Below are 21,808 nucleotides of genomic sequence, written 5' to 3' on the forward strand. Positions count from 1 at the left end.
ATATATATATATTTCTTTTTTTTTTTGGATGTGTCTTCGAATTGAGTGGGTACTAGTTAGTTGTTTGATACAAAGTTTATGCTATACTTGAATAATGTTACAGTCCACCAAACTGAACCGAAGAAAACGCATATAGACGAAACATTCATAAGATCAGTACATCTCTACGTAACTAATAACCACATTCTGTAACTAATGTCTACATATACATCATTTGTAATTTATGTTATCATTATATATCATGACTTTAAGCAATACCATTAACAAACAAACAAACAAACTTCAGTTCATAGCCTAAATAATTTTATAAGAAACATTATTCAACAAAAATTGAAATCTTAATCGTTATTGACCATTCAATTTTCGTTCAAAATCATTCATAAGCATTGATTATAAACTGTCTATCTCTTTTGCCATGGGAATCGGAGTACGATATATCTTAGTATATGTTTTCAGAATAGTGGTCATGTCGCAGCTATGAAAATTTTTTTTTGCTGGAAACTTAACAACGCTTCAAAACTTGGCCTATAATAGGAAAACGTTTTCTAAATTACTACTCGACTCATTGCTAGAGCATCGGTTATATTTTTAGTCAGGGTATCTTTCGTATGAATGTCATCAAATAACATAAGCAGTAGTAGGTAATGCATACATATGCGTTCTATATACACATGAAATAGATGCTTGCATATTTGTTCTACTTCTACTACACATGAAATAGAAAGTAACACGGCGAGATTTGGTAAAAACATTCTCATGCTACAAAAACTCATGAGAGATCTAAAGAACCTTTTTATTCTAAATATAAAATATACAGTTCATCATTACAACAAAAACAACTCATGAACCTTTGGCAATAAGTAGAAACTGATTCAACTGAAAAGAGATCGAAAGTGGAATTAAAAACATATTAAAACAAAAGGAAAGAGGAGTTGTTACGAGGCGTGAAAGATGCGTTGTTTCTTACTACACACCAACGACAACATCTCAGTATCGTTCACTCTCTTGCTCCCTACGACTTCGGTTCTCGAACTCTCCGGTGAAATGTTGACTCCGAACAGTCTCAAAACCCGACCCGTTTCTACATCCGGTCCGGATCTCGATTTCCACCCAATATATAGCTGTTGATCCTGACCCTCGGATCTGCTGAAACTAACCACATCACCAGCAAGTAGATTCTTCTCCTTAACGAACCGGCTCCAACCTTTGGTCAACACATAGCTTTGACTACTGTTCCAATACGAGTAACGGAATCTCCACACTTTCCCCGTCACGTCCTCAAAGTTCAACAGCACTCCCTTAACGGAAACGTTACTCGACGGTAACGGAAAATGTTTCTCCGCGTGGTGTTTCGGTATTACAAGACGGTTTAGCTTCCCAACGTCGCTTGGCGTTACCGCTTTCTCAAACAGAGCCTCCGCTGATCTAAACTCCGTCGTCGAAACGCCGTCGCCGTTCAACGACGACGTCAACGTCCTAGCCGTGTTTCCGTTACCGTTTCTTCGCCGTTTGCTCTGCTCGAGCTCCTCGCTATACGTATGCTTCCTCAGCATATCGACGATCTCGGCTTTCGAATGAGAACTCAAAAACTCGACCTCTCCGTCGTCGAGCCTCGCCTCTTTGAAGTTCGTGACGGCGTCTCGTCCTCGGAACCTGTAAACCGCCACGTCGTAAGAACGCGCCGCCTCGTCTTCCTCGTTGAAAGTACCTAGCCACACGCGCTGGTGCTTCTCGTAAATCTGAGCTCCCCATCGTCCGTTCGGCTGAGGAACTACGCCTTTATACTTGGACGAGGGAAGCTTCCTCGACTCCGCCTCAACTCCGTTCTCCGAATCTAGCACCACGCTAGATCCGCTTCCCATCCTGTGTAGATTCACCGACGACTTTGCCGACGTCATCGCCGGAGTTTCGCATATGGAACCTGTACTCGTTGTACTCTCGTCTACGCTACTCACTTCCATTGACTTCTTGATTTTTTTTTGTTCTGTTTCTTGAAACTTTCTTATGGAAACAATGGAGAAACAAGAAAATGTATTTTGAGAGATAGTCTGATGTTGTGTTTGTGGTGTGTGTATGTATGCGTGTGTACATATATAGAAAGAAGGAGAGAGAGTGAAGGGAGGGAAATAAAGAAACAGCAAGTGTCACATATGATATTATTTTATTGTCACTTTTTATTTGGGTAACACATAAAAATAATATCTGTAGAATGCGTGTTTCAGGGGATTAATTATAGTATATGGGCAGGTGTATGGCAAGTAATATGGGTTGTGTGTATGGGTCAACTTAACACACAATGACCCCAAAGGAAGCGTCGTCGAAGAATATTGAAATAGCTAATACTACAAATATACTATGATGATTCGCATTTACTTTGGTTACTATATTAGGTCAATGCATGGCTCATTGCGCTGTTAAAATATTATACGTTGTTTTAGTTAGTTGTATGAGAAAATAAATATTATGAGTATATGAACAAATATAGAAATGAATATGTTGTGGGCTGTGTGCATGGGAAAGTGGGTCCGACGTGTGGACCAGGATTGGATAAAGGGTCCACGTGAAAAATTGACATCCTTTTACCAAAGTTCATCCCCCCTGAGTTTTGATGCTTCTTTATAAATAGTAAGATAATAATATAAGAGTGTTACAAAAAAAAGATAATACTATAAGAAAAAACAAACAAATAGTATTAGATTTTATTATCGTGCTGAGATTTTGTTGCTGCTAATGTAGTCTCTTTTTCAGAAACTTCATACTCCAGATCTGATTTTTATTCTTCAATCTTCAATGATGGTTTCTTTTTATTATTATAAATAATTTCTTAGTTAATGATATAAATATGGAAAAATATGTAGAAATACATTCTTAGTATCATTTTTTATGTTTACTTTAGCCACATTTACTTTTAGTTTCAAAAAGATATATAAAGATTATAGCTCTAAGTTAACTAATTTAAACTTAAAGTTTAGATTTGAGGGGTGAAATTTTGAAAGGTGAAGCTCATGATTTTAATAAATAAATAAATACTTAAAATATTATATAAAACAATTTAAAATAGTTTAAATTTTTTTTTTGAATTTCAAAAAAAAAATAAAAACTTTATAAAAAATGAAATTGAAATGTATAATTCGAAAGCTATTTAAAAAGTTTATTTTGTATTATTATTTATTTAAACAGTTATATATATATATAATAATGATAGAGAAATCTTTTGTCTTTTTAAAGAAATCTCATATTTTATGTATCTGTAAAAATATTCTTCTAAAAAGGTAAATATAAATAACAGTACCAAAATTGATGTAAAAATCCACGATTTCTCCAAATATGTATCTGCTTCTTTATTCTGTGACTTATGTTCTATTTTACATTTTAGATGTTTTTTTCTTCTTATTTATTTATTTATTTATTTATTTATTCCTTCAGTCTTTTCCTACGTTTTTTTCTATAGAAAAACGTATATTGCTACCATGATGGTCGTCCGTATAATGCACTCAAAGATCGAAAAGGAGAAAGAAAAAAACTATTTGATTTTGCTTCTTTATTTTTGTTTTCTTAGTTATCCCATTTCATAACATTGTAAGGAAGATGATTTTTTATTGGGATTTATTATAGGGGATTTGCACTAGATAGCAAAAATATAGGAGATAATTAGGTAGATGGGTAAGACACTGTATTTTTTTAGGTAATACCAAGACAGTCCTTATTTCCACAGGAAAATCAAAGTACAGTATCTGTTACACGTCAGACGTGATTACTTAAAACAGACAGTTGCACACAAAAAGTGTCAATAATGCAAAGAATTAAGACTTTCTTTCTCTTTTATGCAAAAAAACCAAAGGGATCTGTAATAATATTATTCCCCGAATCGGTCTCAATTCCCACTTCCTCCAAACAACCTACGGGAGTAGGTGAGTACGAGTACGACAAGTAGCATCGGTCTCATCCTCAAATCATGTGGATTCCGAGTCACCGCCATTAAAATTGGTCTCTTTTCTCTCCTTATTACAACAACCTTTGTCGTTTCTTTCATGTGTGTAATAACGAACATGTGTTCTGTTTCTTATGTTTTTTTCAAGCAAAGTTTGTTTCTTTTCTTTCATTTTTGCTTTTGATTTTTTTTCTCCCAATGAAAAAAAAAGTTTCAGATTCAATTCCCGGTTCCTCCAAACAACCTAGGGAGTAGGTGACTACAAGAATCGTAAGATAAGAGAAAAAATGTTGGCAAATCTCAGCCATTACTCATCTCCACCGGGTTCACCTAACGAAGTCCCTGTAAGTCGACAAAAATAGTATTCAGACAATTATACTCGAATCCGGTTTCTATACTTTGTACATGGTTTTTATGTATATACTCAAATCCGGTTTCTATTAGTTGTACCCGGTTTTTATGTATAGGCAACTACGGTTTCTCCTCTTCGAAAATATCTTATCCTCACCGAAATATCTTCTCCTCTTCTCTTCACTTCTCCTCTCTAAAAATATCTTACAACTCTTCTCTCACCAATTTGGAAAAATATAACCGATTTTGTACACTTATAAAACTAATAAATAGTCATAACTGCCGGTTGCAAGTTACTTGTAAAATATATCAAAACTCTTCTCTCTTTAATTTTTATAGATACATCCGGTTGCAATAACTAATATCATAGTTTTAAAAGAATGTAGCCGGTTTCGCTAAGTGTATTGCGTTTTGAATACAAATTTAATTATTTGCTAGCAACCCGGGTAGCAGGTAACGAGGAAGGTGTGGATAAATGAGATAATTGGCAACTCATGGAAAAATTGTCATGGTTCGCCAATTATTAAAAAGTTTGCATAGATCTGCAATTACCACACTGAATTTTGATTTCTAGCTAAATAGACCTTTATTATATTGATAATATATACGACCGACGACATCAGAAATATGCATACTGGTAAAATCAAGCCCAATTAAATTCCCTGCTTTCTTTGTGTTTTTACTCTTTATGGAAAATAACTACTTTTGTAGTATAATACCATAAATACGTATGCATTATTATAGTATGATTTGCAAACAAAAACTAGTGATGTGGATAGCTTACAATCTTATCTGATCATCTGATTTATTTGTTGCTTTACCAAAGCATTATTCTAGCATTAGTTAGGTTTCGTTTTTATGCAAAGAACCAATTAGAGCTCTGCAAAATATTGTGAGATCCAAATTTGATTGGTTCTCCCTTCTTCCAATAGAAATATTGTTGACATTTTTGTATCTTTGATTTACATGTTTCTATTTGATTTTTTTGTTATTATATTCAATTTGATCCACTAGGATGGGAGGTGGGGCAATGACAAATCACTATGAGGCATGGTCGTACGTGTTTTGTGTGGATGAATAAATATGGGCGCTTCTTGACAGCAGCACAACTACTTTTCTTTTCTTTTTCCCTTTTAATTTTTGTTCCCGTTTTTTCTTTTGAACCTAGGGTTTTTACAGGACAATTATTTTTAGAGTTCTTGAGCAATTAAAGTGTTTTTTTTTCTCGAAACTAGACTTGATGGTGCATTGTAGTAGGACCCGTACAATCGAAGTTTCATAGTTCTGGTTATTGGTGTCACACATTTGAAACTTATGTTCAAACTTCATATTTGTAGATCGTCTAGACGTTGTTAGTTTTAGATTTTTGTATTTTAAAAAAAAAAATATATTTCTTTTGATATTTCTATTTTATAAAATGAATTTTAGTTATCATATAAAGTGAGATTTAAACTAATTAATCGTGTTCCAAAAGACACAAATTAATCAGCTTTCTAGACTGTCATCTAAACGTTTCATTTTGATTACTGTTTTTGGTAAAAAAACAGATGACAGATTATACTTTTGGCTGCACAGACCCATACAAAAAATAAACATCACAACCTAATTTCCACATTCGACCTAATATTTCTTGGCGTTTAAATTCAGATGGTCCTAAATGAGTATGCGGCCACAAAATAAAGGAAAAATATGCGATGGCTGAATTTTCTGTAGAACTATATGATTATGCTGTCACGTGGCTGTTGGCACTTCATCCTTACCTTTCTTTTCTTATAGAATGTCATAGGACTCATCCATGTTTCTTGTTATGATTCTAAGTATTTGAGATCTAGTTTGGTTTAGAAAGTGATAGGCCCTTCATTTTAGTTATGAAAACTGTAAAACATGTGCTAATTATCGAATAAATGCACTTTCACCAGCACGATTATGTACTGCATTCTTAGTTTATCATTTTATAATAAAGTTGGTTTCCACTACCTGTTTGTAATTTTTTCGTTGGAATTTATATCTCATATATTTGAGTATTAGGAGTAGGAGGGTTACTTGAAGTTCTTTCTTTTTGAAAATAGTGAAAGGACTTATATTTTAAAAAATAAATAACAGTACTTAAAAGAAGTACAGTAGTAGCATATGATTTATGACGCTAAAATAAACAACAAAAATGAAACAACCAAACATAGGTATAAATAGACATAATTTGTACGGACGAGTTCTTATTGGTCCGAAGGTGGACCCTATTTTCGCAACTTGGTCCTTTTAGTACTAATATATTCTTTTGTCGTTTAAATAAATTTATCATCAGTCTCTTCCTTTAATTTTGTCAAGTTTTAACGATATATCGATTAGTGTAAGAAACAAAATGCGAATTTGGGAAATATCTGATTCGAACAGAAGACGTACTATATAAAACATTTTTATATAGTTAGATTGCTTTATTGAAGAAGGATCTTCTGAGCTTCAAGCTTTCACACTCGATATGTTTTTTTTCACACTCAATATGTTGAATTAGCTTTTTATGATTTCGTATTTACTATGCTATGAAAATGTTATATCGTATAATCAAACTTACTTATTAACCAAAAAAATTATCCAATTTGCTGTTTTAGTTAGTTTATAGTATAAAATACAAAATTCCATTGCAAATTGATTAAACTATTAAAGCTAGTACGAAAGCAAAAATTAATATTTTACCTTAAAATATGTTAATAAATTTTAATGATAATTAATATTACATTTCAAATAAATTTTAAAATTGAAAATTTCATAAACCTTGAGTACACTGCAGATTAAATTATTAATGCTAAATGCTGATATTAATGCTAAATGCTAGCTTTACATTTTTACCAAAAAAAAAAAAAAATGCTAAATGCTAGCAGAAGAACTTATGAGCCTATGTCAGTGCAATGGTCAAACAACTTGCTAATCATCCATCCGTCACCACCTCACGAGTTCAATATTCAACTACAATTTTTTTAAGAAAAAGACGAAGAGAAATAGTCTCATCTTTTGGCTGAAGGAGTTAGTATTTAAGATATAAAATTTATATCTATATCATGCTCATACATTTCAAACCCAATGATTTATTCGGATTCCTACCTGTATCCAACTCATCCATATCTTATACTCTTTTAGCCAAAAAAAAACGATTCCATTTCTTATGCTTTCTTCATTGTTTTTCTTTATTTTATAGTATTTTGCTGGTATCAGTATTAATGTAACTTTAGAAACAAGACAAGAGTCCTGGTTTAGATGGAGCCTCGAGAAAAACATGTTCTTATTATTTTGTCAATGGAGGTTCTAATGGATGTTGAGCTTTTATCATCTACTTTCGCATTTATCTTGTTTACTTTCATCCCGAGAGCTCAAAACTCTAGAGCTGATTCCCTAGAAAAATCAGCTTTTTGTAACAGCACTTCGGCTATGTTGTACTGAATTCTTCCTTGCTAATGAAATTTGTGTGTTGTTAAAAAAAAAAAAACTAAAAAGAAGGCTAGCTTTGAATATGACCAAAATTGAGAACATCATCTAGCATAATATACTATTCCTTCTGTTTCATATTAAATATCATTTTAAGTTTTCAAATTTGTTTCAATATAAATATCGTTTTACATTTTCAATATAAATATAAAATCAAATTTTCAGTTTTTACCCTTAATTTTAATTCATTAACTAGATTCTAACCCCGTGATATGCGTACAATTATTTATATTTATATTGATGCTTGATGTTTTAAAATTAACATTTCATGATTTGATGATTTTTCTAAAAGTTTTGTATAACATTTTGTTGTTTTGTATTAAATTATATTATTTACATAGTTGATAATGCAAATGTATAGTTATTTGTATAGTTTGACATAATTATACTTATAATACTATTCTAATATTTTCATAATATAAAAAATTATAATATGCAAAAGAAAAAAAATCAATAAAAAAATCTCAACTAAATTTTATAAAGCTTTATAATACCAAGATTTTTTTGTTACCCAATTTAATACCTTAACTAATATTTTGCTCATTTTAATACACAAAATTTTAAACACGTGCCCATTTTAATATCCAAAATATATCAAAGTATTAATAATTTTTAAATAGAAGTAAAAAGAAATCTAAAATTCATAAAACAAATCTTTAAAATTCAACTTAATTTAAAAATTTAGAAAAAGTTAGTAAAGTGTGATAATCTTCAGTTGTGTAATAATTTTTTTCATACGCAAAATAATTATTGTAAATTTTTAGTTTGAAAATGTATAGATTTATAGATATGAACTTACTTAATATATTTTCAATACGTAAATTTATATGAAAAAAATGATTGGTATTTATTTTATCAAAAAATAATAATTATTAAACATAAATGAAATTAAAAGTTTGGTTAGAGAATTCATATCAAAATGGGCTACTAACTGAATTCTTTTTTTTTTGTCAACTACTAATTGAATTCTAGAAAGATCAAAAAGTCATTCTTAAAATTTTGGGCCAAGAAAATAAAAGAAAATTGTTATATGTTATTATTCGGTTAGGTTTTTAAACTCTAGGAAGATAAACATAAATCATTAATGTTTTTTGTTAGCATAATTTTAGGAAATATTTTTTGGTTGTTCTAGTTAATATTATTAGCATATGACTCCAGTGCCAATCGTTTGTCCCATTCCCTTTATTCATAAATACATCCAGTGCCAATAATAATTTAAATAATCATTTAATACATCTATCTACTAATTTATACATCTGCAATATTTCGTCTATATATACCTCAAGGTTTTATAAAATATACGATTAAAATGTTTTTTGAACAGGGCCTAAAATTAATTTGAGACGGTCCTGACATGCATCAATGATAAATGTCGATGAATTCTATCATCCACATATATATTGTATATGATTAAAAAATGCATGATGATGATGTATGTGTAGATTTGTTTTATTAGTGCATTGTCAAGAATTATAAAAAAACAGTCCAAGATTCAAATGCAAGGTAATTGACATTATTTTATTTGCACAGTCGAAGATTCAAAATACAAAATAGAGTTATGAATAATCCAAACTCGTATTAATGTTTGCGTGAGTCTAGGAGAAATATTGTTATCATTGTATAACTCTGAATAGACTTTACTTGTCGAAGGAGGGTTATAATGTATAACCAAAATATAAGGAATGATAATTATCTCTTATTTATAACATGCGTGAATAATCCAATTTTAATGATAATTTTTTAAGTAGATAAAAATTAAGATTTAAAATTAATTGATTAGATTAATAAAATCAAACAAAAAAGCGTATTATATAGAGATAAAACAGAAAATTACTAATTTTCTTAATCTATGTGCAAAATTTTTAAGCAATTCTAATTATAAAACAAATAGAATATTTTATTGTGATTATTCAAAGGAGAAAATTTATCTTTAGGGATGCTACATAGTAGGATTTCAATAGTAGTCCTTTTTTTTATAGAATATCGTTACAAAAAAACTGAAATATAGTCACAATGTAATTAAAAATTAGGAGAAATGAATCGTATCGTTGTTGCTTTTTCTAAAGATTCGTATTGTTGTTGTCAAAAAACCTATATATATAAAATAGACTTTTCTCTCTTCTTATTACATGCGGAATGAGAGTTTGTTGACATGTGTTTTTTTTTGTCTTTTACATTTTAGATCATTTTTCTTTTAGATTATTGCAATTTAGTTCACTGTTTTCTAATTATGCACTATCTAATTCTTCTCACACTAACCATCATCATTTGAAGTTTGATAATCTATTTTATTATTCAAAAATTGAAAAGCGAATAAAGAAAAAAAAATATATAGAAATGTATTTTAAATATTTAATTTATTCACAACTAAAAGTAACATAAATTTTTGCTATTTTATTATTTTTTACTATATTCTATTATTTCATTTACAACTATATATTTATCTTAATATTAACTAAACTAAAGCAAAACACATAATCTAAACATAAAACCTCCATAATCACAGGAAAAAAATGCCAAGGTAACACTAACGCAATAAAGGTCTATAGCTCAAAAGCGATCAAAAACGAAAACTAACTTATCCCACTTTATCATAGAATATCTTGGCCAAAACAATAAAAAGTCAGAAAATATAGAAAGATGATCTTGAGATAAAGCAACCCCTCGAATACAAAGGAGCCTGATCAAGGACTAATGCAAAGAACCAAGAAAGCGGGCTAGAAGAAGAATAATCAACAGAAAGCCAAAATCACCACTAAGCAAGAAGAGACATACATAATGAACGATAAGCACAACTACCAGCTAAGAGGTAAGAAGCACCATAAAAACTAAACAAGCACAAACAAGACGCTTATGCCGGTGAAGAACCACAAAGCTCTGGATAGAAAGGACATAAACCATAAATATTTAATTTATACACAGCTAAAAATAACATAATTTTTTGCTATTTTATTATTTTTTACTATTTTCTATTATTTCATTTACAACTATATATTTATCTTAATATTAACCAAACTAAAGCATAATACATAATCTAAACATAAAACCTCCATAATCACAGAGAAAAAAAATGTCAAAGTAACACTAACTCAATAAAGGTCCAAAGCTCAAAGACGATCAAGAACGAAAACTGTCTTACCCCACTTTATTATAGAGTGTCTTGGCCAGAACAATCAAAAGTCAGAAAAATGTAGAAAGATAATCTTGAGATAAAGCAATTCCTCGAACACAAAGGAGCGTGATCAAAGACCAATGCAAAGAACCAAGAAAGCGGGTTAGAGGAAGAATAATCAACTGAAGGCCAAAATCACCACGAAGCAGGAAGAGACATACATAACGAACGATAAGCACAACCACCAACTAAGAGGTAAGAAGCACCTCACAAACTAAACAAGCACAAACAAGACGCATATGCCGGTGAAGAACCATAAGGCTCTGGATAGAAGGGACCAAAGCTCTAAGAGACTAAATCAACACATTTATACTAAGGGAAGCAAGGGAATAAGAGAACAACATAAGTGAGGGAGAACAGAAGCCAATCCCCGAGAAACCAGAGCCCAGTCTTGAGACCATACGCAATCTTCCAAATCTACAGAGCATACTCGGAGGAGAACACTATCCAAACCTGGAGTGCCAAACATGGCGAAAAGGAGAGTCACAGAGACTCAAGCAGCGATGAAAGCTGCAACGAGATGAGGGAACATATATGGAAGGGTAGACAAAATGAAATCATCAAATCGTGTAGCCGTCCTCGAGCTATAGAAGTCAGATCACCAAAAACCATATCTTGAAAACCAAGACGAGAAAGGACTATCGATGGTAAGCTAACGACGAGAAAAATAACTTTAAAGACGACTAAACTCTGACCCAAACCAAGGAGATGCAGTTCCTAACTTGAGCCGAAATCTAAGGAAGAAGAGGAGAAAAAGGTGAGGAGGAACAAGAGCACATATGTGAGTCTTTTTTGGTGATGGTGAGAATCACAACACGCTGGAAAGATAAACGAAATGCATAGATTGGGATGGCTCAATGTAAAAATATAAAGAAAGAGCATAAAACATTTTTAAAAAGTAATGTTCAAATAATTGGAAAAAAATATTATTTTTGTATCCTGAAACTATTAGCTTTAGAGTCAACAAATCTCCAAATGTAAAATTATTGAAATTCAATATGCATTACATCACAAACTCACTCCACCACTAGTAAATACTACTATACTCACAACAACATATTATTAAAAAAATACACATAATATGTTAGCATATCACCTATTACTACATAACATAATAAAAAATACAAAATAATGCTCTTTGCAAATAAAAACGATCGCATAATTAGTTAACTATATCATTCAAAAAATAATAATTAACAATAATAAAATAATATTCTGGGCGAATTGCCAATATGCTCCTAGTTAAATATGTATAACATTACCAGTAAGTGACAATGTAATAGATAAACGTGAAAACTGGAAGAAATAACGTCTAATCTTTTATTATTCCACTAACCGAATTTTCGATGATGTCAAGTGGTTATCGGGTAACATATATGAATTTTTATATATACGCAATCCTCGTCACGATTTCCCCATCAATAATCTTACGATCGTAGTCAACTAAGGGTCTGACTGGTTCAACCGCAGCGGTTGCGGTTGCGGTTGCGGGAGTTTGCGGATGCGGGTGGTTGCGATTTCTAGCGGTTTTAAGAGATTTGTACGACTGGTTCTGCGGTTAGAAATTGGTGCGTTTGTGGGATACTTATGACTGGTTAACTACCAAATGCAGCAGTGGTTAAATAATAAATTAACAATATTTACATTTTATACAATTATAAAAATATCAAAAATAATAATATTATAATAAATATAAAATTTATATTTAGAAAGTTATACTTTAAATTTTTTTAAAATTATAGAAAATATTTTTATTTTAAAGTTTTATAATATTAATTAAAATATAATAGATATATTTTAGTATTTTTATAATTCTAATTTAATTTTTTTATTGAATATTTTTATTTTTGTATTTATATTGTTTTGGAGAAAAAATAATTTTTTTTTATCCTCCCGCAACCGCCCGCAACCGCAAACGCTAGCTGGAACCAGCTTTTGAATTTATGAGGTTCAGAGCGATTTGGAGCGGTTTGGAGCGGTTTGAGCGATTGTTGCAAAACGCCAACAACCGCTACCAACCGCAAAAGCTGCGTTTGCGGGTGGTAGCGGGAAAACCAGTCATACCCTAAGTGTGTGTAACTTTTCGTTGCTGATGTATCATTCATAGGAACATTATTTTTACTTAAACAAAGTAAATCGTCGAATCATTAAAACGTTATAGCATTTGTAAAATAAATAAATTCTTAAAGTGAGTGTTTATCTACTTATGAATAATTTTAAATTAGTTTATTGTAATCGCGATTATCGTTACGGGATAATGTGGTAATGTTTAAATTATAATTTATCTTCGGTGCCACAGAGAAACCTTTCGGTTAAAGATTAACTGATATAATAACTACTAGATTTTGACCCGCGTTTTGAAAGCGCGGGATTGAATTTTAGTTTAAATATTTTTATGTAACAAAATTATAATTTATATAATTTGTTTCTTTTAGGTTTGTATTTAGTTATAAAAAATTATATGTACTATTTATTATGCTTTTTTCTTAGGTGAACTACAATTTAGTAAATTTAAAATTATTCAAAACCGTATTATAAGTAATTTATTTATTTAATTTTTTCATTGATTTTGTTTTAATAACTCATACCTTTTATTAATCAGTTTAGATATTTATTTTATAATAAAACTTGTGTTAAAATGTTGGTTCAATCCGTCTTAATTTAAATATTTTTATTAAAATGCAATCTTAGAATTAATATGTAGGAGTCCTTTTTAATTATTTTATTTTGAATGATCGAAATGTTTTGTGACCAAGTTTAATATAACAACAATTCAGATGAATACATGGAAGTATATTTTCAAAGTAATAGATTTTTCTTAAATTTCAAATAATTCAGCTAATTAAATAAGATAAAATACAATTCAATTAAAAGTAACATCTAACATCCGTATACATACAGTGTAATATACTATGTATACAAAATAATATGTTATTTCACTCTATGTCTATAATAACTAATTGTTATACATGAAAGAAAAATAATAATTATTATAGTAAAATATGTGTAATATACACCCGTAACAAATGTTTTGACTTTTATGATGCAGTTAGTTATAACATAAGTAATTAAGTAATATACACCCGTAACAAATGTTTTGATTAGGACCCATTTTTCTATTGGTAGTAATGTATTATTTTCTTATATGTGGACGTGAGATCTTGATAATAGGTGTGTGAATTATTAGGCATTTGTTTAATTAATGAATAATTATGTTGAGATTTTACGGTTAATGAACAATCGGTTATAGCCATTATTTAGGAATATTCTTTTAGTGAGTTAAAGTGTTTAAGGCAATATAATTAATTATATTAAACAAAAATTTATGAGTGGCACACTATTGTAAATATCTAACAAAATAAGAGCAGAATCCTATGAGGAATTTTGCTTTAATAGTATAGATAACTTTAGCTAGAGTGACTTAAGATATCTTAAGGCTGCGCCATCTCAATCCACATCTACAAAATACATGCCACGTAATAAATATATCATATAATTTTATTTTTCAAAGCGGCTGGTCCAGTCCAGGTACTAATTGGCCGACACCATTAAAAATTGGGAACTGAATAAAACGGATGCATCATATTACATATTGATTCACGTTGCCTATAACTGTCCTATGATATTAAAACACATTCACAAATCATAAAATTCAATTGTTTCGAATATATGTGTGGATATATATATATATATATGCAAGAAGCCAGAAAATTGTGGTAAAACTACTAGAAAATGTGGCTACTCTAAAATGTTGTTAGCTAGATACTTTTAGGTAGAGAGGTGATGTGTGTGTAGAATGAAAATGTTTTAAATGCGTGAATAGCGTTTGTTATTGACCGCGATCTAACCTAGGGTTCTAGAAAATTAATCACGACAATTTTAGGCTCCGAATGGTGACTGCGGTTTAAGCGGTGCAGAACAAGCGGTTCAACTGCAGTGTCGTTTTAACAGTTATAAAAACATATAAATATATGGTATATATAGAGATTTTTGTCACTGTTAACTGCGGTGCGGAGCGGGGCGGTTATAAACATTCGAAGACTTAGTATGGATTTTTGATTCATTAGTTCAATACTTCGAAGTTTGACCAAAGAAAACATGACTTCAAAATTTTAAAATGTTGGATACTTAGATTTATGGCATTAATCTGATCAAATGAAATTATTAAATAATTGCATATAGCTGAAAAACAAATGCAGACAGATAAGGATCCGTGACAAAAACGAATCTCTCGTTCTTATAAGGGTTGATCTCGTCACATGAAGGGGTTTAATTATTCAAGTAAAGTATATGTGCAAAGGGGATAAGTATAATATATAGATACACACACATATATGTGTGTTATATTCATTGTCCTTTCTCTTTCGTGACGATAGAGATAAACTCGATAAGTTCTTGGGTTAGAGAATGCATAAAGTTATGTTATTTTATTCACATCGGATAGCAATGATGATGATTACTATCTGCAAAATAAGCCACAATACATTCAAAGAGAAAATGAACTTATAGATGAAAATGTGTCATTTCCATTTCATACTAAAAAAATTTGTTGCATAACTAAAAAAATAAAAATTGTCAGTTCCATCTCAGATTCAAATTAAACTTAACCAAAACAAAAGATTATAAAGAAATATATGCACCAAGAGATTTCCTTACAACAATAATATATAAATAAACAGAACTCTGGGAACGACCACGAGATACTACGTTGAATGTAGAACTACGACAAATGAACCCATAAAATTATATTTGGAATAGTCGACGGTGAGTTGTGGTCGTAAGGAAATGTTTGGGATGGTAAAGGAAAATGTTTGGGATGTCACCACATTTTAGGTTCGATCTAACTATCATGCGAAAATAAGTTACATTTTCGTGGTCATCTTACACGAATACGTACTATTGCATTTCGATCCATTTGAATATTCGAAAAATGGTTTATCTGTAGGTTAGATCTATGTCTTTAATAAATTTGGATTTAATTTTTTTTTCTCAAAAAAACAAATTATATTTGGAATTTAGCGGCACCACAAATATTTCTCCAGGTTTCAACATCGAGGGTACAAGTGGCGTCCCAAAACGCATTAGTATTTATTATTCGTAATTTGTTTGCTGGTAATAAAAAAAAAAGAAATTTAGAATGATTAGATATTTGGGAAAATTGCCAAAAGAGAACAAGAAATCAACATAGTTGTCCCTATAGTATAAATCCAACCTAAAGTAGTCCCTATAGTATAATGTTTTCCATAATACCAAAAGTAACCTTTAATTAATCTTATTAAACATAATTAATTTGGTTTTTTATAAAAAAATAAAGATGATTCGGTTTAATAAAGTTACCGGGTTAGAAAAAAAATCAGAAGAAAAGGGGTCAAAAGCTTGATTTCCCTAACCCTAACATCGTTGGTCTCTCCGCCTCTCTCTTTCACGGAGATAAAGATGGCGATTTTGTCTTCTCCGTTGTGCTCCCTCCGGTGAAATCAACGACGGAACCCACCGAAGCTTCTCTCTCCACCTCTACGTCTCTCTGCTACTCTCCGCCTCTCTCCACCTCTCTCCGCCTCTCGCCGCCTCTCCGCTTCTCGCCACCTCTCTGCTTCTCTCCGCCTCTCTCGGCGTCTTTCCTCCTCTCGCCGCCTCGTCGGTTCTCTCCACCTCTCGCCACCTCTCCGCTTATCGCCACCTCTCCGCTTCTCTCCGCCTCTCCGCCTCTCTGCCTCAATTTGCGAACGGTTTGTTTCTTTGATTTGTCTTAGTCTTTGTTTCATTATTAATTTTGTGACTTTGACTTGGATAAATATTTGTTTGCTTGTGTGGATTGACTTTTTGATTATGTGAACCGATTTTATTGAACAATGTTAGTGTTTGTGTTTGTCTTTGTGAGTGTTACGATACTGATTTCGTTGAACAATGTTATTGTTTGTGTTCGTGACTGTTACGATACTGATTTCGCTGAACAAAGTTTGTGTGTAGTTGACTCGTAATTGTCTTAGTTTGCTGATTTGTTTGCGAGATGGAGATTGACTTGTTTTAATTTGATTTATCGATCTACTGTGTTTCTAAATTTAAATTTGATTAGACAATGGTGTTTGGTTTTGATTATTATCTTGTGTTTGGCTCAGTTTCACTCTTACGCTTGTTTCGGACGTTTGCGTGTTTATGCTTTCATGTGATGTCTTTTGGTGTTAACAACCATGTGTTTTATTATCTTTTGTAGATATGGAGCTTGAGCTACCCAAACGATTGTATGCAGAGGGTTCAGAACCTCGGGTTAAGAAGATCAACAACAGTTGCCGCATGGAACTTATCAGAGATCTGAAGAAAGCTATGTGTGCCGAGTATGATGATGTGAAGAGAGATCCAGTTTTCACACATATCATGGCTATTGCCGAAAATGATCTCAAGTTCTCTGGGAAACTAGTGGATAGCTTCATATGTAGGCAGCTGATTACCTCAAAGCTGCATGAGAAGTGGTTTGTTTTTGCGAGGACGCCTCTCCGGTTTTCGCTTCAGGAGTACCATGCCGTGACAGGCCTCAAGATTACACGGGAAACTAACAGTGACGTAGTGAAATGGAAAAACGACGGGGGTTTTTGGAGTAACCTACTGCACACAGGTGGTAAGATCACCTTGCAGTCGATCAGAAAGGTTCATCTACAAGAAGTTCACACCTGGACTCGGCTTGATAGGATGAGGTTGATCTACTTGTGTGTAATAGTGGGTGTGGTGATGGGGAGAGATGAGAAGGTGTCCATCCCTCATATGTACATCAAGTTGGTGATGGATTTTGACAAGGTTCGGAAGTTCCATTGGGGTCTTCACTCGTATGATTTCCTGCTGAGTTCGATTGAGAAGGCTAGGAAGAAGTTGGGTAAGAAGGAGAGCTACATTTTCGAGGGTTTCTCCTATGCTCTCCAGATTTGGATTATGGAGGCAATTCCAGATTTTGGAGAAATTTTAGGCAGAAGAGTCTCAGACAGCTTCAAAGGTCCAAGGTGTGGCAATTGGAAAGGAGTTGCAAAAGTTTCTTATGAAGACATCATTGAGCTCGAGGACTCCTTAACTAACAAGGTAATATTCTCTCTATTTTTTTCTTTTATATGGTTGTTGTATATATTTTGTTTGGATTTTCATATTTTAACTGTTTGCAGGATAACTTCTTCTCGGTCATATCAGTGACTGGTAATGGTGATGTGTTTCTAGATGCTCAGTACACAAGGGAGGGTGAGATGGAAGATGAACGAGTGGACCTTGTTTTGGAGAGGATCAGGAACAAGTATGATTGGAGCAGCACAGACTGGCCAGTTTTAGACCCTGAAGAGTCTAAAATGGAGGAACCCGACAGCCATGATAGAGGGTCAGAAGCTGATAAGAGCGTGGATCATACGGATGTTGTAGCAGACGAGGAGACCTCTTCGGTTCAGGTTGCAGGAAAAGGCAAGAGAAAGTTTCTTGATGAAGGAGCAGAGACAAGAAAGAAGAAGGTGCTGTGTAAGCGATCAGCAGAAAAGTTTCTGACTTTTGGTCCTGAAACTAAGAGTTTCATTGAGGGTCTTATCCGCACATCTGTCACTTCATTGGGAGATGTGCTCAGTATGCAAATGGCGAATATGGAGAGAGTGTTTACAGAGAGGATGGGGAAGATGGAGATTGAGGTTTCACAGCTCAAGGACGCAATCAGTTTGACTGGTGAAGGAAGCTATCCTAGTAAGAAAGAAACTGAAGAAGCTCCACTAAACAGCAAAGCCAAGCAAGCTCCACCTAAGAGCAAAGGCGCTCAAGCTCCACCTAAGAGCAAAGGCGCTGAAGCTCCACCTAAGCGCAAAGGCGATCAACCTACTCCAACAAAAAAGGTACTACCTAAGAGAAAGTGTAGAACTTGATGAACCTGGAACTAGGATGCTTGAGTTAGGGTGCTGGAGCTAGACGTATGGAACTTCATATTGACTGTGTAATATTATGTAATATGGAATGTGAAACTTTGTGTAATAGGTTTCTAAAGTGTAATATGTTCGACTGTTTGTGTATTAAACTCTATGAATGTAATGCTTTGTTTGTGTTATGAATAAATGGCTTCTTCTTATATGCAATGTTTTAAATTTTAATGAATAGGACGGGAAAAAGATTGCTACAGAAACTAATGATTTTGATTTTGGATTGAGTACACAAGACTTGCGGGACCTGTCCCAAGCTACATTTGTTGACGGTTTTGATCTGTCTCAAGTGAAAGCTGAGACGTCAAGTAAATCGAAACCGTTTAACATGGCTCCACTGCAGTGGAATGATGAGGAAATGGATCGAACCAAAGAAGACTCGCCAGATGCCGCGTTGGTGTTTTTCCGTGAAGAGGATTGGGAAAAAGTTAGAACTTGGTCAACTTCCTCTACGTAAGTACTCTATTCTCATTCATATGTCATGTATTAATACATTTAAAATAAACGTTTCAATGTTTTACAATTTTATCATTGTATTTGGTTTCAGACGTATACGGATTGGACCTGCCACTTTAGATTTTGAGATTGCTAATCGTCTTATGGATAAATCTGAGTGGTTAAATAGCTTGGTAAACCTTAGAGACTATTTGCTTCCATTTGTGTCTTTTAAATACATTGTGTGTGCTAAGATTTTCAAAATATGCAGGAGATTGACGCTGCAATGTACGTATTCCGGGAGAGAACATCTTTGAAACGATGGAGACCTCATCGTGTCGCCTTCATGACTGTCGTCTTCAGCAATATGATTAAAAAAGAGTATGGTCATTTAGAAGGTCAGGGTAGAAAGAGCTACATGCTTCATAATTTGCTACTGCAGTTCGGTAAAGGAGTCCTTCCACCACATGGCAGGACACATGAGATATGGAATATAGATGTGGATCGCCTGTATGTCCCTGTTCATGTCAGTGGGAATCATTGGATCGCCTTGTGCATCAGTTTCGTGACGAGAAGCATTGAAGTGTTCGACTGCTCGGGTAGGAAAAGGTACAAGGAGGTGGATGGGTTCGCAAACCTTATTCCGCGTATTGTCAAGGCAGTTCAGCCTATGAGACACCAGAAGGATTTCACAGTCGGTTCCCGGATTAGCCTCTCTGAGCATGTGCAAGTATTTCGGTATTTTTCCATAACTTCTCTCTGGTATACCTCTAACAGCATTAACCGCATATTCACGAGCATCCCATGCTAAAGATTTCGTGATCTCACAGCCATGATCCATAAGCATAATCTGTATTATATCATTGCATTTTGGCCCTTCCTTAACCCCTTCATACCTATGCATAATCAGACTGCCTATAGTTTTGGCCGAAGCAGTCCTACCCGGTTTGGTTTTGTTTGAAGGTGCGCATGTATGTTCACCGACATACTTTTTGATAATGAAATATTCAGAATCCTTCAAACACTCTGCTCGAACACACCAATTGCATGCATTATCCTCACATCTAACGTACCAAAGTTGTCTATCCGTTTTGATAACCTCGTAGTGAAAGTTATGCTTCATTGCACATAGCTCGAAAGTCGCCTTCAGCAAAGTTTTGTTCTCAAACAATTGTCCCTTCTTAACAACATTGAGCACAGAAAACTTTGACATCTTATGTATGTCCTCTTTGGCCGAGATCATAGTATCGGCATGATAGGCATCCTCATCAACTTCGACTCTTCTAATCTTTTCTTTCTTTTTCTCGCACTGCCTCTCAACAAACACAGGAGCCGGTTCGTTCCCCCTATCAACCGAGTTTCCCTCCTCTTGAGCAGAACTTGAATCAGCTGGCGACTTGTTAAGATCAAAGTCTGGTTCATTCAGATTCTCAACTTTGGCTTTAGACGTTACACACAATCGAGTAGAAACACACTTTTGAACAAAACCAACAAAATTCTGAAGCTGTCGATCATTCGCAATGATCACAGGTGGACAAGTTGATGTATTGATCAACTCATTAGGTAGATAACTCAACTCCAAATCGGGTAAGCTATCTTCTTCCATATCAAAATCTTCCAAAACCATTCTTTTAAAAACCTCTAAGGTAGAACTTGATTCCAATAACAGTAGCCTAGCCCCTTTCTCATCAGCCGAAAAAACCCATCCCGTGGTTGCTCCAAACTCCCAAACACCACATGTTGTATAGATATGCATCATAGAACAAGTTTTTGTGAAAATCACAAGACAAACTATAGAAAAATCATGGGGAAATCATAGATTGGTGAAGAAGAACATTCAAAATCGTTTTTTTTTTTAATTTTTCACGAAGCAAATCAATGAAAACACGTTTTAGGAAGTTAGAATATTTTTAGAATATTTTTAAAACTGCAACTTCCTTAATTTTCGAAAATTCAGTTTTTTTATCCGTAGAAGGCACCTTCTACACTGTGTAGAACATAACAAAATTCCAGAATGTAATTTCTACACTATGTGGACGTTCGTGTATGTTTTAGATTTTGCATTCCTGATAACTTAGAATACTCGATAAAAGTAGAAACATGTTTCTGAATAAAAGTAGCGATCATTACAAATAGTAGAATTCGTATTCCCCATATTTAGAATTATAGTAAAAAGTAGTTTTTACGTTCTAAAACAAGTAGATGGATGTGTTCATTCTAGAATTCATTTTCTACTCACCCGTTTTGTGTAGAAACAGAATTCTACTTTTAGTAGAACGTAATTTAAAAACATTATTTATTATGTTTTTCAAACCTAAAAAAATATGTGTTTGTGTAAATGGGTGTTTTATTAGTTTTTTATATTTTTAATAATTTTTTTGATTCTTATAACTATTTATTACATTAATTTTAACATATGGAAAGGGTAAAAAGGAGAAAAAATGGAAAAAAATGGATTTATACCATAGGGACAACTATGTTGATTTCTTGTTCTCTTTTGGCAATTTTCCC

The 21,808-nt window shown here is 32.9% G+C and overlaps 2 protein-coding genes across 2 annotated transcripts; one reads left to right on the plus strand and one right to left on the minus strand.

The window, feature by feature from the left end:
* Positions 1-777: 777 nt before the first annotated feature.
* Positions 778-4,416, minus strand: LOC103871946 (AP2/ERF and B3 domain-containing transcription factor RAV1). Its single transcript, XM_009150283.3, has one exon. It carries the CDS (start codon positions 1,959-1,961, stop codon positions 936-938), a length of 1,026 nt encoding a protein of 341 aa, XP_009148531.1. The 5' UTR covers positions 1,962-4,416; the 3' UTR covers positions 778-935.
* An 8,553-nt stretch (positions 4,417-12,969) lies between these two features.
* On the plus strand, positions 12,970-21,808 carry LOC117126015. The gene is made up of 6 exons (XM_033273236.1): positions 12,970-16,660; positions 17,146-17,999; positions 18,080-18,781; positions 19,041-19,315; positions 19,410-19,491; positions 19,569-21,808. The coding sequence occupies exons 2-6, from the start codon at positions 17,148-17,150 to the stop codon at positions 20,106-20,108; spliced, it is 2,451 nt and encodes an 816-aa protein (XP_033129127.1). The 5' UTR covers positions 12,970-16,660; positions 17,146-17,147; the 3' UTR covers positions 20,109-21,808.

This window comes from Brassica rapa, chromosome A06, assembly GCF_000309985.2.
Source record: "Brassica rapa cultivar Chiifu-401-42 chromosome A06, CAAS_Brap_v3.01, whole genome shotgun sequence".
Taxonomy (NCBI): domain Eukaryota; kingdom Viridiplantae; phylum Streptophyta; class Magnoliopsida; order Brassicales; family Brassicaceae; genus Brassica; species Brassica rapa.

Coding starts and splice junctions, on each gene's coding strand:
- LOC103871946 (XM_009150283.3), bottom strand. CDS start 1,961: ATGGAAGTGAGTAGCGTAGACGAGAGTACAACGAGTACAGGTTCCATA.
- LOC117126015 (XM_033273236.1), top strand. CDS start 17,148: ATGGAGCTTGAGCTACCCAAACGATTGTATGCAGAGGGTTCAGAACCT. Junction 18,000..18,079: donor AGGACTCCTTAACTAACAAG/GTAATATTCTCT, acceptor AACTGTTTGCAG/GATAACTTCTTCTCGGTCAT. Junction 18,782..19,040: donor AACCTACTCCAACAAAAAAG/GTACTACCTAAG, acceptor TTTAATGAATAG/GACGGGAAAAAGATTGCTAC.